The 18030-nt window shown below is 42.9% G+C and overlaps 1 protein-coding gene across 4 annotated transcripts in view; it reads right to left on the bottom strand.

Moving 5' to 3' along the window:
* Positions 1–304: 304 nt before the first annotated feature.
* Positions 305–18030, bottom strand: part of LOC116358998 (adhesion G protein-coupled receptor E1-like) — a 62136-nt gene continuing 44410 nt past the window's right edge. For 2 of the 4 annotated variants that reach the window (XM_031811590.1, XM_031811589.1), the window contains 3 exons: positions 6524–6652; positions 4977–5098; positions 305–621 (listed from right to left, as the gene is read on the bottom strand). In XM_031811590.1, coding sequence (XP_031667450.1) covers positions 4979–5098; positions 6524–6652 — 249 coding nt within the window. In that variant the 3' untranslated portion in view covers positions 305–621; positions 4977–4978. Of the gene's footprint in view, positions 622–4976; positions 5099–6523; positions 6653–8223; positions 8461–18030 lie in introns of those variants that run through there. The other 2 variants (XR_004206578.1, XM_031811592.1) reach the window with 2 other exon arrangements.

The raw sequence follows: 18030 nt of genomic DNA, 5'->3' as shown, positions 1-18030 counted from the left end.
ATGGTTGCTAGATCGAATCCCCAGAGCTGGAAGAAAAACATATATGTCGTTCTGCCTCTGAACAAGGCAGTTAACCCCACTGTTCCTAGGGCATCATGGTAAATCAAATTTGTTTTTAATTAACTGACTTGTCCAGTTAAATAAAGGTTCAATAAAAATCTATTAAAAAACAGCCTGATCCAGGTATCTTTATACTGTATATTACAACAGTGTCACTAACTGATAAATGCCTCAGCAAGTCTTTAAAAGGAAATGTACACAATCTGTAATGGCTCTGTGATGCCAGACGCTGGGAGATGAGAAGTAAGTACAGGGTATGAATATTTAATGGATTAACAGACACGAAAAACAGGAACAGCGTCTGGACAGGAGAAACAAAACAACATCAATGCAGACGCGGAAAATTAACTGGAGGGGGTGACAGATATAGGGTAGATAATCAATGCCGTGATGGAGTCCAGGTGAGTCCGATGAAGCGCTGGGGCGCGTAACGATGGGAGAGGTGTGAGTAATGATGAGCCGTCTGGCAACCTCGAGCGTCAGAGAGGGGGAGCAGGAGCAGACGTGACAAAATCATTGGTAAACTCATCAGAAAACTTGATAGTGGAATTTCCATCAGTCCTGGAAGAAAGAAAATAAACATATACTTAGTTTTCACTATGCTACATCTTAATTAGTGCTAAAAGTCTTCATCTTAATCTAATAATTAGTGCTAAAAGTCTTCATCTTAATCTAATAATTAGTGCTAAAAGTCTTCATCTTAATCGAGTTTATTGCATCTTGGGCAAGAAGTCTTGATGAAACCATGTGTAAACAGAATCATACTTCAGACACTTCAGATGATACAGTGTCCCATTAACAGAATCATACTTCAGACACTTCAGATGATACAGTGTCCCATTAAACAGAATCATACTTCAGACACTTCAGATGATACAGTGTCCCATTAAGTAGAATAGGCACCTTCTAAAGTAAACAATCCCAGCTCCTTTCTTGTAATCTAATCATTTTGAACCTGTTGCATTGACATGCAGAACCAGTCCACAGATTGGACAAATCAAATCAAATCAAATCAAATTTATTTATATAGCCCTTCGTACATCAGCTGATATCTCAAAGTGCTGTACAGAAACCCAGCCTAAAACCCCAAACAGCAAGCAATGCAGGTGTAGACACACCTACTCATTCAAGGGTTTTTCTTTATTTTACTATTTTCAACATTATAAAATAACAGTGAAGACATCAAAACTATGAATATAACACATATGGAATCATGTAGTAACTAAAAAGTTTTAAACAAACCAAAATATAATCTATGTTTTAGATTCTTCAAAGTAGCCCCCCGTTGCCTTCATGACAGCTTTGCACACTCTTGGCATTCTCTAAACCAGCTTCACCTCGAATGCTTTTCCAAAAGTCTTGAAGGAGTTCCCACATATGCTGAGCATATGTTGGCTGCTTTTCGTTCACTATGCAGTCCAACTCATCCCAAACCATGTATATTGGGTTTGAGGTCGGGTGATTGTGGAGGCCAGGTCATCGGATGCAGCACTCTGTCACTTTCCTTCTTGGTAAAACAGCCCTTACACAGCCTGGAGGTGTGTTGGGTCATTGTCCTGTTGAAAAACAAATGATAGTCCCACTAAGTGCAAACCAGATTGGATGGCGTATCGCTGCAGAATGCTGTGGTAGCCATGCTGGTTAAGTGTGCCTTGAATTCTAAATAAAACACAGACCGTGTCACCAGCAAAGCACCCCCACACCATTACACCTCCTCCTCCATGCTTCACGGTGGGAACCACACATGCGGAGATCATCAGTTCACCTACTCTGTGTCTCACAACGACACGGCGGTTGGAACCAAAAAACTCACATTTGGACTCATCAGACCAAAGGGCAAATTTTCATCGGTTTAATGACTATTTCTTGTGTTTCTTGGTGGCAAGCAAATCTCTTCTTATTATTGGAGTCATTTAGTAGTGGTTTCTTTGCAGTAATTTGACCATGAAGGCCTGATTCATGCAGTCTCCTCTGAACAGTTGATGTTGAGATGAGTCTGTTATTTGAACTCTGTGAAGCATTTAATTGGGCTGCAATCGCTGAGGCTGGTAACTATAATACTGATCCTCTGCAGCAGAGGTGACTCTGGGTCTTCCTTTCCTGTGGCGGTCCTCATGAGAGACAGTTTCATCATAGTGCTTGATGTTTGTTGTGACTGCACTTGATGAAACTTTTAAAGTTCTTGAAATGTTCCACATTGACTGACATTCATGGCTAAAAGTAAGTTCTTGAAATGTTCCACATTGACTGACCTTCATGGCTTAAAGTAAGTTCTTGAAATGTTCCACATTGACTGACCTTCACGGCTTAAAGTAATGATGGACTGACGTTTCTCTTTGTTTATTTGAGCTGTTCTTGCCATAATGTGGACTTGGTCTTTACCAAATAAGGCTATATTCTGTATACCACCCCTGCCTCTTCAAATGAACTTTTAACAAAGCAAACCTGTTAATTGAAATGCATTCCAGGTGACTACCTCATGAAGCTGTTTGAGATAATGCCAAGAGTGTGCAAAGCTGTCATCAACGCAAGGGCGGCTACTTAAATTTATTTTACACTTTTTGGTTACTACATGATTCCATATGTGTTATTTGATAGTAGAAAATAGTTCAAATAAAGAAAACCCTTGAATGAGTAGGCGTGTCCTAACTTTTGACTTGTACTGTCTACTCTTTCTGTCCCAAATGTCCCTTACAGCCTGTTTGAGTTCAGTGAGTTCTGTTCATTTTCACTGGCAGCTTATCTATTTGTCCACAGGAAGCTTATCTTTAACACCAAACAACAGATGACAGCCTCTAATATGATGAGTCTCAATTCCTCTTTTCCTCGTATGACCTTGTATTCAAAACACTTCAAAATACTAAGACACCACATTATTAAAGTGCTCTCTGAAAGCCACTAACAACATATTACATTAACAAATCTCTAGTAACACATTATACTCTACATACATTGTTACATCATCACATCTCTAGTAAACCATTATACTCTACATACATTGTTACATCATCACATCTCTAGTAAACCATCATACTCTACATACATTGTTACATCATCACATCTCTAGTAAACCATTATACTCTACATACATATTTACATCATCACATCTCTAGTACCACATTATACTCTACATACATTGTTACATCATCACATCTCTAGTAAACCATTATACTCCACATACATTGTTACATCATCACATCTCTAGTAACACATTATACTCTACCTACATTGTTACATCATCACATCTCTAGTAAACCATTATACTCTACATACATTGTTACATCATCACATCTCTAGTAAACCATTATACTCTACATACATTGTTACATCATCACATCTCTAGTAAACCATTATACTCTACATACATTGTTACATCATCACATCTCTAGTACCTGAGTATAATATTCATACAGTATATTTGGTAATAGTACTCTCTCTTTTCATATCTTCACATCATGCAGAATCCCTATATAATGTTAAAAACTCAGCTCACAGATTTGGTTGGGGTATTAATTCAGACAACACACCTCTTTCAAACCAGTGGACAGAACTGGTTGAGTATTCATTCAAACACACACCTCTTTCAAACCAGTGTACAGAACTGGTTGGGGTATTCATTCAGACACACACCTCTTTCAAAACCAGTGGACAGAACTGGTTGGGGTATTCATTCATACACACAAACACCTCTTTCAAACCAGTGGACAGAACTGGTTGGGGTATTCATTCATACACACACCTCTTTCAAACCAGTGGACAGAACTGGTTGGGTAGTCATTCAGATACCACCATCTTTCCAACCAGTGGACAGAACTGGTTGGGGTATTCATTCAGATACACACCTCTTTCAAACCAGTGGACAGAACTGGTTGGGGTATTCATTCATACACACACCTCTTTCAAATCTGTGGACAGAACTGGGTTGGGGTATTCATTCATACACACACCTCTTTCAAACCAGTGGACAGTACTGGTGGTGTATTCATTCAGATACACACCTCTTTCAAAAACCAGTGGACAGAACTGGTTTGGGGTATTCATTCAGACACACACCTCTTTCCAACCAGTGGCTGGAACTGGTTGGGGTATTCCTTCAGACACACACCTCTTTCAAACCAGTGGACAGAAGTGGTTGGGGTATTCATTCATACACCCACTCTTTCAAACCAGTGGACAGAACTGGTTGAGTTATTCATTCAATACACACACCTATTTCAAACCAATATTAATACCCCTGAAAGCTCTCATTCCCTCAGTACAAATAATCTCTTATTATCCCAAATTCAATACTTCAGCTTACCAATTATTTTCCAAATATCGATGTGTTAATATCCACATTTCATCTCTTAATATCCAATGTCAAATCATCTTAACCTGTCATTTATCACACTCTATCCACATTCCCTTAGTACTATTCCCCAACACACCCAGGAATCCCCCTCGGGTTACTCCTTATGCATCTTCAACCATTCTCTTGTCGTTACCTACCTTCTGCGGTTTCCTCTACAGTCTCTATAGTCCTTTAGTATCTATAGTCCCTCAGTATCGATAGTCTCAATAGTCTATAGAAACATAAATGCTTAGTCTCAGTGGATTCCTTAGTAGCTATTGTCCCTATAGTCTCTTTAGTATCTATAGTCCCTCAGTATCGATAGTCTCAATAGTCTATAGAAACATAAATGCTTTAGTCTCAGTGGTTGCCTTAGTAGCTATTGTCCCTATAGTCTCTTTAGTATCTATTGTCACTAAGGCATCTTCAGTCCCTTTGAATCCATATTCTCAATAGTCTATATAACATAAATGCTATAGTCTTTATGGACTCTATTAACTCTGCCCATACATACATATGTACAGTATGTAGTGATGTCTCAAGCTAAAGCAGTCAATCAATCAATCAATCAATCAACAGAACTCACCATCAAAGTGTGATTAGAGAATCTGAACCCAGGTTGGCACTGGCAGTGGTAGCTCCCGAAGGTGTTGAGGCAACTGGTGTTGCTGCCACAAACCTGAGGTGTCTCCTGGCACTCATCGAGGTCTGAAGAGAGAAGGAAACATGTTGATAGGGCAGTGACTCCATAACTTCTCCTCCAGTGACTCCCTAACCTCTCCTCCAGTGACACCCTAACCTCTCCTCCAGTGACCCCTAACCTCTCCTCCAGTGATTCCCCAACCTCTCATCCAGTGACTCCCTAACCTCTCATTCAGTGATTCCTTAACCTCTCCTTCCAGTGACTCCCTAACCTCTCCTCCAGTGATTCCCTAACCTCTCTTCCAGTGATTCCCTAATCTCTCTTCAAGTGATTACCTAACCTCTCCTCCAGTGATTCCCTAACCTCTCCCCAGTGATTCCCTAACCTCTCCCCCAGTGATTCCCTAACCTCTCCTCCAGTGATTCCCTAACCTCTCCTCCAGTGATTCCCTAACCTCTCCTCCAGTGATTCCCTAACCTCTCCTCCAGTGATTCCTAACCTCTCACCCAGTGATTCCCTAACCTCTCCCCCAGTGATTCCCTAACCTTTCCCCCAGTGATTCCCTAACCTCTCCTTATCCTCTCCACGTATTTGATGTAACTAATGTAGCTGATTTAACAAATGAAAGGCTTGATGATCAGGTGACCATTAGAATCAGCTGTGCTAGTTGTGGAATACTTCAAAGAAGAGGACTTTCTGTTTTTCTAGAGGAGAAGTTGGGGAATCACCGCTCTACAAATATGGCACAGAACAGAGAAGATAATGCAAAGTAACGTTTTGTTTCCTTGACATGTAGGATTCACACATACAGACAAGCACACAAACACGCACAGACAATCTAAACTGAGACCTGAGCCTCTCACTCGGCTGTTGCTGTTTCCTCTACATGAATATGTAAATACACATAATCACATTGACACAACTTACATAGAATAATATCATGGTTTTTGTACAGTAGCTGATAACGTGGCATTCATAGCTGTTGCTGTCGCTACACTCATTGATGTCTACAAGAGGACCAGAGATAAATACAGAGATAATGAGAGAAAGAAAGAGAGAGACAGAGACAAAGAGAGAGGGTAAGAGAGAGAGAATGGGGAGAGGGGGAGAGGGAGATAGGAAGAGAGATATAGGGAGAGAGGGGGGAGAGAGAGAGAGAGAGAGAGAGAGAGAGAGGGTAAGAGAGAGAGAATGGGGAGAGGGGGAGAGGGAGATAGGAAGAGAGATATAGGGAGAGAGGAGGGAGAGAGAGAGAGAGAGGGTAAGACTGAGAGAATGGGGAGAGGGGAGAGGGAGATAGGAAGAGAGATATAGGGAGAGAGGGGGAGAGAGAGAGAGAGAGAAGGGGTGTAGGAAAGAGGGTTTCACTCTGTTTTGTCCTTGATCATACACAAAATATACACAGTATGTAGTGATGTTTCCAGCTGAAGCAGTCAATCATTCATTCAAGAGAAGACAAACATACAATGATGCCCTCATGTTGGACTAACCTTCACAGTGCCCAGCATAAGCAGAGAATTTGAAACCAGGTTTGCATTGGCAGTTGAAGCTCCCGATGGTGTTGAGGCAAATGGTGTTGCTGGTACAAAGCTGTACTTTCCCCTGACACTCATCGAGGTCTGTAGAGAGATGGAAACATGGTGATAGCGCAGTGAATCCATAACCTGTCCTCCAGTGATTACAAAATCTCTCCTCCAGTGATAACCTCTCCTCCAGTGAATCCTTAACCTCTCCTCCAGTGATAACCTCTCCTCCAGTGAATCCCTAACCTCTCCTCCAGTGACTCCCTAACCTCTCCTCCAGTGAATCCCTAGCCTCTCCTCCAGTGATTCCCTAACCTCTCCTCCAGTGATTCCCTAATCTCTCCTCCAGTGATTCCCTAACCTCTCCTCCAGTGGTTCCATAATCTCTCCTCCAGTGATTCCATAATCTCTCCTCCAGTGAATCCCTAACCTCTCCTCCAGTGATTCCCTAACCTCTCCTCCAGTGATTCCCTAACCTCTCCTCCAGTGATTCAATAACCTCTCCTCCAGTGATTCCATAATCTCTCCTCCAGTGAATCTGTCCTCCAGTGATTCCATAATCTCTCCTCCAGTGAATCCCTTTTTTGATTTATTTTATTTATTTCACCTTGATTTAACCAGGTAGTCTAGTTGAGAACACCTTTATTTAACCAGGTAGGCTAGTTGAGAACACCTTTATTTAAGCAGGTAGGCTAGTTGAGAACACCTTTATTTAACCAGGTAGTCTAGTTGAGAACACCTTTATTTAACCAGGTAGGCTAGTTGAGAACAAGTTCTCATTTGCAACTGCGACCTGGCCAAGATAAAGCATAGCAGTGTGAGCAGACAACACAGAGTTACACATGGAGTAAACAATTTACAAGTCAATAACACAGTAGAAAACAAAGGGGGAGTCTATATACAATGTGTGCAAAAGGCATGAGGAGGTAGGCGAATAATAACAATTTTGCAGATTAACACTGGAGTGATAAATGATCAGATGGTCATGTACAGGTAGAGATATTGGTATGCAAAAGAGCAGAAAAGTAAATAAATAAAAACAGTATGGGGATGAGGTAGGTGAAAATGGGTGGGCTATTTACCAATAGACTATGTACAGCTGCAGCGATCGGTTAGCTGCTCAGATAGCTGATGTTTGAAGTTGGTGAGGGAGATAAAAGTCTCCAACTTCAGCGATTTTTGCAATTCGTTCCAGTCACAGGCAGCAGAGTACTGGAACGAAAGGCGGCCAAATGAGGTGTTTGCTTTAGGGATGATCAGTGAGATATACCTGCTGGAGCGCGTGCTACGGATGGGTGTTGCCATTGCGACCAGTGAGCTGAGATAAGGCGGAGCTTTACCTCCCTAACCTCTCCTCCAGTGATTCCATAATCCCTCCTCCAGTGAATCCCTAACCTCTCCTCCAGTGATTCCATAATCTCTCCTCCAGGACCTCAAGACAGTGTGTATTCCAGAACTGACACAGCTAATTTAACACAATTTATATAGAATAATATCATTATTCCCTGACCCCCCCCCCCCCCCCCCCCCCCCGCACACCCACACACAGTTGATGATCATTAACATGGTCTACAAACTCTCAGTACTGCACAGATAAGACCAAGTAATGGTTTGTTACCTTGACATGTAATATTCACGTACACACACACACACACTATAATCCTCACCCTTACACTCCCCAGTGAGAGCAGTAAACTGGACAGTCGTTGTGGATCTGAACCCAGGTAGACACTGACAGTAGAAGCTCCCCTGTGTGTTGTAACATGCGGCATTACTTCCACAGGGTGGGTTACTGTCCCACTCTTTACACTCATCCATATCACCACATTGTTGACTCCCTTTGGCTGTGTAGCCCCAGGGACAATATCTGGCCTCTAGGTTCCCCAGCAGACTGAAATTAAGACCTGTGAGGAGACACAGGGAGACAGAGAGAGACAGAGAGAGACAGAGAGACAGAGAGAGACAGAGAGACAGAGAGACAGAGAGACAGAGAGACAGAGAGACAGAGAGAGACAGAGAGACAGAGAGAACAGAGAGAGACAGAGAGACAGAGAGACAGAGAGACAGAGAGAGACACAGAGAGACAGAGAGACAGAGAGACAGAGAGAGAGAAGACAGAGAGACAGAGAGACAGAGAGAGACAGAGAGAGACAGAGAGACAGAGAGACAGAGAGACAGAGAGAGACAGAGAGACAGAGAGACAGAGAGAGACAGAGAGACAGAGAGAGACAGAGAGACAGAGAGACAGAGAGACAGAGAGAGACACAGAGAGACAGAGAGACAGAGAGACAGAGAGACAGAGAGACAGAGAGAGACAGAGAGAGACAGAGAGACAGAGAGACAGAGAGACAGAGAGACAGAGAGAGACAGAGAGACAGAGAGACAGAGAGCACAGAGAGACAGAGAGACAGAGAGACAGAGAGACAGAGAGACAGAGAGACAGAGAGACAGAGAGACAGAGAGACAGAGAGACAGAGAGACAGAGAGACAGAGAGACAGAGAGACAGAGAGACAGAGAGACAGAGAGAGACAGAGAGACAGAGACAGAGACAGAGAGAGACAGAGAGACAGAGAGACAGAGAGAGTTATTATTTGTTCATCCAAGCAAGATCCAAGATGGCGTAGCAGTAAGTCGTCCTGTCGTGTCGTGTCCCTGTATATTTTGTTTATATTTTGTTTATTTTTCGTTTTTTTTTACATATTTTTCGTTTTTTACATAGCTATCCCTTTTTAAAAACATTTTGCTAAACCTAAGCTTCCAAATACGCTGGATCTTCACAACTAGCTATCTAGCTAAAACGCAACCCTGGACGATTACCCCTGGCTAGCGTTTCCACCCACTTAGCTTGAAGCTAGCCCGGCCTGCGCTACCACCGTAGCATACTCCTGAGCTACAATACCCGGGCCCACGACCGGTCTATCGATGTCACCGCATGAAGAGGAATAAACAGACTCACCCCATCGCGACGTCCCCCAAAGGCTAACTCTCTAGCCCTCGCTATCTCCCTGCTTGCTAATTCGGCCTGCTAACTGCTAGCTTGTCCAGCTCCGGTCCGCTAACTGCTACCTTGTCTAGCCCGGGCCTACAAACTGTTAGCTTGTTAGCACAGGCCTGCTAACCGCCTGAATCGCCGCGTCCCAAACGCCCACCGGACCCATATTTACTTTCTATCTCTTTTGACTTTTAATTTGTTTATACCTTCCGGAAACCTGCCTCACCCAATGTGATACGGAATCGCTATTATTTTTTATTTATTTTTAGAACACACTCAAGAACCTCCAGAAGCTAACCAGCTAACTAGCTACAAGCTATTTAGTCATTGTTCGTTTTTTTTAACCTGGATAACACTCGCCAGTCCAGCTTCCCTTCCCCATCCACCGCTGCCCCCTGGACACTGATCTCTTGGCTACATAGCTGATGCACGCTGGACTGTCCATAAATCACGGTACTCCATTCTGCTTGTTTGTTTTATCTGTTGGCCCCGTTGCCTAGTCTACGCCATTTTACCTGCTGTTGTTGTGCTAGCTGATTAGCTGTTGTCTCACCTACTGTTTTAGCTAGCTTTCCCAATTCAACACCTGTGATTACTGTATGCCTCGCTGTATGTCTCTCTCAAATGTCAATATGCCTTGTATACTGTTGTTCAGGTTAGTTATCATTGTTTTAGTTCACAATGGAGCCCCTAGTTCCACTCTTCATACCCCTGATAACTCCTTTGTCCCACCTCCCACACATGCGGTGACCTCACCCATTACTACCAGCATGTCCAGAGATACAACCTCTCTCATCATCACCCAGTGCCTGGGCTTACCTCCGCTGTACCCGCACCCCACCATACCCCTGTCTGCGCATTATGCCCTGAATATATTCTACCATGCCCAGAAACCTGCTCCTCTTATTCTCTGTCCCCAACGCTCTAGGCGACCAGTTTTGATAGCCTTTAGCCGCACCCTCATACTACTCCTTCTCTGTTCCGCGGGTGATGTGGAGGTAAACCCAGGCCCTGCATGTCCCCAGGCACCCTCATTTGTTGACTTCTGTGTTCGAAAAAGCCTTGGTTTCATGCATGTCAACATCAGAAGCCTCCTCCCTAAGTTTGTCTTACTCACTGCTTTAGCACACTCTGCTAACCCTGATGTCCTTGCTGTGTCTGAATCCTGGCTCAGGAAGGCCACCAAAAATTCAGAGATTTCCATACCCAACTATAACATCTTCCGTCAAGATAGAACTGCCAAAGGGGGAGGAGTTGCAGTTTACTGCAGAGATGGCCTGCAAAGTAATGTCATACTTTCCAGGTCCATACCCAAACAGTTCGAACTACTAATTTTGAAAATTACTCTCTCCAGAAATAAGTCTCTCACGGTTGCCGCCTGCTACCGACCCCCCTCAGCTCCCAGCTGTGCCCTGGACACCATTTGTGAATTGATCGCCCCCCATCTAGCTTCAGAGTTTGTTCTGTTAGGTGACCTAAACTGGGATATGCTTAACACCCCGCCAGTCCTACAATCTAAGCTAGATGCCCTCAATCTCACACAAATCATCAAGGAACCCACCAGGTACAACCCTAACTCTGTAAACAAGGGCACCCTCATAGACGTCATCCTGACCAACTGGCCCTCCAAATACACCTCCGCTGTCTTCAACCAGGATCTCAGCGATCACTGCCTCATTGCCTGTATCCGCTACGGAGCCGCAGTCAAACGACCACCCCTCATCACTGTCAAACGCTCCCTAAAACACTTCTGTGAGCAGGCCTTTCTAATCGACCTGGCCCGGGTATTCTGGAAGGACATTGACCTCATCCCGTCAGTTGAGGATGCCTGGTCATTCTTTAAAAGTAACTTCCTCACCATTTTAGATAAGCATGCTCCGTTCAAAAAATGCAGAACTAAGAACAGATACAGCCCTTGGTTCACCCCAGACCTGACTGCCCTCGACCAGCACAAAAACATCCTGTGGCGGACTGCAATAGCATCGAATAGTCCCCGTGATATGCAACTGTTCAGGGAAGTCCGGAACCAATACACGCAGTCAGTCAGGAAAGCTAAGGCCAGCTTCTTCAGGCAGAAGTTTGCATCCTGTAGCTCCAACTCCAAAAAGTTCTGGGACACTGTGAAGTCCATGGAGAACAAGAGCACCTCCTCCCAGCTGCCCACTGCACTGAGGCTAGGTAACACGGTCACCACTGATAAATCCATGATTATCGAAAACTTCAATAAGCATTTCTCAACGGCTGGCCATGCCTTCCGCCTGGCTACTTCAACCTCGGCCAACAGCTCCGCCCCCCCCGCAGCTCCTCGCCCAAGCCTCTCCAGGTTCTCCTTTACCCAAATCCAGATAGCAGATGTTCTGAAAGAGCTGCAAAACCTGGACCCGTACAAATCAGCTGGGCTTGACAATCTGGACCCTCTATTTCTGAAACTATCTGCCACCATTGTCGCAACCCCTATTACCAGCCTGTTCAACCTCTCTTTCATCTCGTCTGAGATCCCCAAGGATTGGAAAGCTGCCGCAGTCATCCCCCTCTTCAAAGGGGGAGACACCCTGGACCCAAACTGTTACAGACCTATATCCATCCTGCCCTGCCTATCTAAGGTCTTCGAAAGCCAAGTCAACAAACAGGTCACTGACCATCTCGAATCCCACCGTACCTTCTCCGCTGTGCAATCTGGTTTCCGAGCCGGTCATGGGTGCACCTCAGCCACACTCAAGGTACTAAACGACATCATAACCGCCATCGATAAAAGACAGTACTGTGCAGCCGTCTTCATCGACCTCGCCAAGGCTTTCGACTCTGTCAATCACCATATTCTTATCGGCAGACTCAGTAGCCTCGGTTTTTCGGATGACTGCCTTGCCTGGTTCACCAATTACTTTGCAGACAGAGTTCAGTGTGTCAAATCGGAGGGCATGCTGTCCGGTCCTCTGGCAGTCTCTATGGGGGTGCCACAGGGTTCAATTCTCGGGCCGACTCTTTTCTCTGTGTATATCAATGATGTTGCTCTTGCTGCGGGCGATTCCCTGATCCACCTCTACGCAGACGACACCATTCTATATACTTTCGGCCCGTCTTTGGACACTGTGCTATCTAACCTCCAAACAAGCTTCAATGCCATACAACACTCCTTCCGTGGCCTCCAACTGCTCTTAAACGCTAGTAAAACCAAATGCATGCTTTTCAACCGGTCGCTGCCTGCACCTGCATGCCCGACTAGCATCACCACCCTGGATGGTTCCGACCTAGAATATGTGGACGTCTATAAGTACCTAGGTGTCTGGCTAGACTGCAAACTCTCCTTCCAGACTCATATCAAACATCTCCAATCGAAAATCAAATCAAGAGTCGGCTTTCTATTCCGCAACAAAGCCTCCTTCACTCAAGCCGCCAAGCTTACCCTAGTAAAACTGACTATCCTACCGATCCTCGACTTCGGCGATGTCATCTACAAAATGGCTTCCAACACTCTACTCAGCAAACTGGATGCAGTCTATCACAGTGCCATCCGTTTTGTCACTAAAGCACCTTATACTACCCACCACTGCGACTTGTATGCTATAGTCGGCTGGCCCTCGCTACATATTCGTCGCCAGACCCACTGGCTCCAGGTCATCTACAAGTCTATGCTAGGTAAAGCTCCGCCTTATCTCAGCTCACTGGTCACGATGGCAACACCCATCCGTAGCACGCGCTCCAGCAGGTGTATCTCACTGATCATCCCTAAAGCCAACACCTCATTTGGCCGCCTTTCGTTCCAGTACTCTGCTGCCTGTGACTGGAACGAATTGCAAAAATCGCTGAAGTTGGAGACTTTTATCTCCCTCACCAACTTCAAACATCAGCTATCTGAGCAGCTAACCGATCGCTGCAGCTGTACATAGTCTATTGGTAAATAGCCCACCCTTTTCACCTACCTCATCCCCGTACTGTTTCTATTTATTTACTTTTCTGCTCTTCTGCACACCAATATCTCTACCTGTACATGACCATCTGATCTTTTATCACTCCAGTGTTAATCTGCAAAATTGTAATTATTTGCCTACCTCCTCATGCCTTTTGCACACATTGTATATAGACCCCCCCTTCGTTTTCTACTGACTTGTTAATTGTTTACTCCATGTGTAACTCTTTGTTGTATGCTCACACTGCTATGCTTTATCTTGGCCAGGTCGCAGTTGCAAATGAGAACTTGTTCTCAACTAGCCTACCTGGTTAAATAAAGGTGAAATAAAATAAAAAATAAAAATCCCAAATGGCACTCTGTTCCAGAGAACACAGAGTGAGTCCTTTTAACATGTATAGGTATCACTATCACTGAACACAGTGAGTCCATGTAACATGTATAGATATCACTATCACTGAACACAGTGAGTCCATGTAACATGTATAGGTATCACTATCACTGAACACAGTGAGTCCATGTAACATGTATAGATATCACTATCACTGAACACAGTGAGTCCATGTAACATGTATAGATATCACTATCACAGAACACATAACGAGTCCATGTAACATGTATAAGTATCACTATCACTGAACACAGTGAGTCCATGTAACATGTATAGATATCACTATCACTGAACACAATGAGTCCATGTAACATGTATAGATATCACTATCACTGAACACATAACGAATCCTTCACAGAGTGAGTCCTTCCAAATTGTTATGTGACTTGTTGAGCACATTCTGTCTGTCTGTCTGTCTGTCTGTCTGTCTGTCTGTCTGTCTGTCTGTCTGTCTGTCTGTCTGTCTGTCTGTCTGTCTGTCTGTCTGTCTGTCTGTCTGTCTGTCTGTCTGTCTGTCTGTCTGTCTGTCTGTCTGTCTGTCTGTCTGTCTGTCTGTCTGTCTGTCTGTCTGAAATATGTGTCTCTAATATGGTCATACATTGGGCAGGAGGTTAGGAAGTGCAGCTCAGTTTCCACCTAATTTTGTGGGCAGTGTGCACATAGCCTGTCTTCTTTTGAGAGCCAGGTCTGCTTTTGGCGGTCTTTCTCAATAGCAAGGCTATGCTCACTCAGTCAAGGCAAAGAAGTAGAGAAATCTGTCCTCGTATCAGACCTGGGTTCAAATACTATTTAAAATATTTCAGATCCTTTCATTTCTAGCCTGTCTGAAGTGCTGTATGGGCAGGGTTTGTACTGTAGACACTATTCTATTGGTTCAATTACGCAAGGCAAACTCAATAAAGCCCAGATGAACTGTTTGCAATATATATCGAGTAGTATTTGAACCCAGCTCTGACTCATTCAGGGACTCTCCAAATAGCCAACTAGCGTCAGTCTTGTTACTGTGTTGCTTCCTGGAAACAGTGATATTCTGACAGTAATAAATAACAGAACATATCCTGAACATAGTACTACATCCATAACATCCATAACACAACTACCTGAACATGGAACTACATCCATAACATCCATAACATAACTACCTGAACATAGAACTACATCCATAACATAACAACCTGAACATAGAACTACATCCATAACATCTATAACATAACTACCTGAACATAGTACTACATCCATAACATCTATAACATAACTACCTGAACAAAGTACTACATCCATAACATCCATAACACAACTACCTGAACATAGAACTACATCTATAACATCTATAACACAACTACCTGAACAAAGTACTACATCCATAACATCCATAACACAACTACCTGAACATAGAACTACATCCATAACATCTATAACACAACTACCTGAACAAAGTACTACATCCATAACATCCATAACATAACTACCTGAACATAGTACTACATCTATAACATCCATAACACAACTACCTGAACATAGAACTACATCCATAACATCCATAACATAACTACCTGAACATAGAACTACATCCATAACATCCATAACATAACTACCTGAACGTACCTTAAATACAGTATAGTGACACATACAATAACATATACTAACTTATAGCATAACATAACATAGTAGCTAACGTATATTATGATGTTATCTAATCTTAACATATAACATAAAACTACATACCAAAGCCTAGTATAACATAACACAAGCTGACGTCTGAGAACTGCCAAACTGTCTATACACACTAAACCTGTCTATACACACTTAAACTGTCTATACACACTAAAACTGTCTACACACACTCAAACTGTCTACACACACTAAACCTGTCTATAAACACTAAAACTGTCTATACACACTTAAACTGTCTATATACACTAAAACTGTCTATACACACTTAAACTGTCTATACACACTAAAACTGTCTATATACACTAAAACTGTCTATACACACTTAAACTGTCTATACACACTAAAACTGTCTACACACACTAAAACTGTCTATACACACTTAAACTGTCTATACACACTAAACCTGTCTATAAACACTTAAACTGTCTATACACACTAAACCTGTCTATAAACACTAAAACTGTCTATACACACTTAAACTGTCTATACACACTAAACCTGTCTATAAACACTTAAACTGTCTATATACACTAAAACTGTCTATAAACACTAAAACTGTCTACACACACTAAAACTATTAAAGCCTTATTCTACAGTCGATTAAATAAAAATGAAAATCTCATCAATCTACCCACAATACCCCATTATGACAAAGCACAAAACAGGTTTCTAGAATGTTATAGCATTTATTTACATCAACAACAAAATATATCACATTATCATAAGTATTCAAACCCTTTACTCAGTAATGTGTTGAAGCACCTTTGGCAGTGATTACAGCCTTGAGTCTTCTTGGATATGACACTACAAGCTTAGCACACCTGTATTTGGGGAGTTTCTGCTTTGCTGCACAGCTGTTTTCAGTTCTCTCCAGAGATGTTCGATCGAGTTTAAGTCCAGGCTCTGGCTGGGTCACTCAAGGACATTCAGAGACTTGTCCCAAGGCCACTCTTGCATTGTCTTGGCTGTGTGCTTAATGTTGTTGTCCTGTTGGAAGGTGAACCTTCGCCCCAGTCTGAGATTCTATGCACTCTGGAGCAGGTTTTCATCAAGGATCTATCTGTACTTTGCTCCATTCATCTTATCCTTGATACTGACTAGTCTCCCAGTCCCTGCCACTGAACAACATCCCCACAGCATGATGCTGCCACCACCATGCTTCACCTTAGGGATGGTGCCAGTTTTCCTCCAGACGTGATGCTTGGCATTCAGGCCAAAGAGTCCAAGCTTGGTTTCACCAGACCAGAGAATCTTGTTCCTCAATATCTGAGAGTCTTAAGGTGCATTTTGGCAAACTCCAATGGGCTGTCATGTGCCTTTTGCTCAGGAGTGGCTTCCATCTGGCCACTCTACCATGAAGTCCCGATTGGTGGAGCGCTGCAGAGATATTTGTCCTTCTGGAAGATTCTCCCATCTCCACAGAGGAACTCTGTCAGAGTGACCATCGGGTTCATGGTCACCTCCCTGACCAAGGCCCTTTTTCCACTATTGCTCAGTCACCTCAAGGATGATCAATGGAAACAGGATGCATCGGAGCTCAATTTTGAGTCTCATAGCAAAGGGTCTGAATACTTATTTAAATAAGGTATTTATGTGTTTCACTTTTAAAACATTTGCAAAAAAAAAAACGTTTATTTTTTATTTTTAGCCTTGTCGTTATGGGGTATTGTGTGTAGATTGACAAGGGGGAACAAATTATTCATTCCATTTTATAGTTAGGCTGTAACAAAACAAATGATGGAAAAAGTCAAGGGGTCTGAATACTTTCTGAATGCACTACAGTATACACACTAAAATACACACTACACAATATACACACTACAGTATTAACACTGTCTAAACACACTAAAACTGTCAAGAAACTACCATGGCCTGCATACTCACCAGGCATGTCACTCATTGAGCATGTTTGGGATGCTCTGGATCGTGTTTTTTCAGTATATAATTGTAGATAGTCTTGTAGTTTATACATGTCTTAGATAGGGTTGTAACATTCATTCTATATCCATGGTTGGTAAATGGTTGGTTCATGGTTGGTAAATGGTTGGAATATTCATTAGCCATTCAACTATAACTGACAATGATTTATGAAATACCACCTTTCTATTTATTTGTCACACACACACACACACGCAAACACACACACACACACACACACACACACACACACACACACACACACACACACACACACACACACACACACACACACACACACACACACACACAAGATAGTCAAGTTCCAAAGATATACAAGGTTATACTCACCCAGAACAAGTAGAAGAGTTCTGGACCCCATCTCAGAGACAGACTGGTATTATGACAACTAGTAGGATCCTAATAAAACTAGTCCCACAAGAAGAATAAGTCTGAGATTAAATCTGTTTTACTGTTGAGTTCAGATTGAAGAATACCCAAGTTTAACAAGGTTTTTATTCTGTTTGATCAGTGGTGATAACATGAACAGAAGAAAAATAAATAAAATATTCCCTCTCTTTTGGTGAGATAA

The sequence above is a fragment of the Oncorhynchus kisutch genome, unplaced genomic scaffold, assembly GCF_002021735.2.
Source record: "Oncorhynchus kisutch isolate 150728-3 unplaced genomic scaffold, Okis_V2 Okis01b-Okis20b_hom, whole genome shotgun sequence".
In the NCBI taxonomy this organism is placed as follows: domain Eukaryota; kingdom Metazoa; phylum Chordata; class Actinopteri; order Salmoniformes; family Salmonidae; genus Oncorhynchus; species Oncorhynchus kisutch.
Note: the sequence above shows the minus strand (reverse complement) of the source record. Positions and strands in the feature narration are given on the sequence as shown.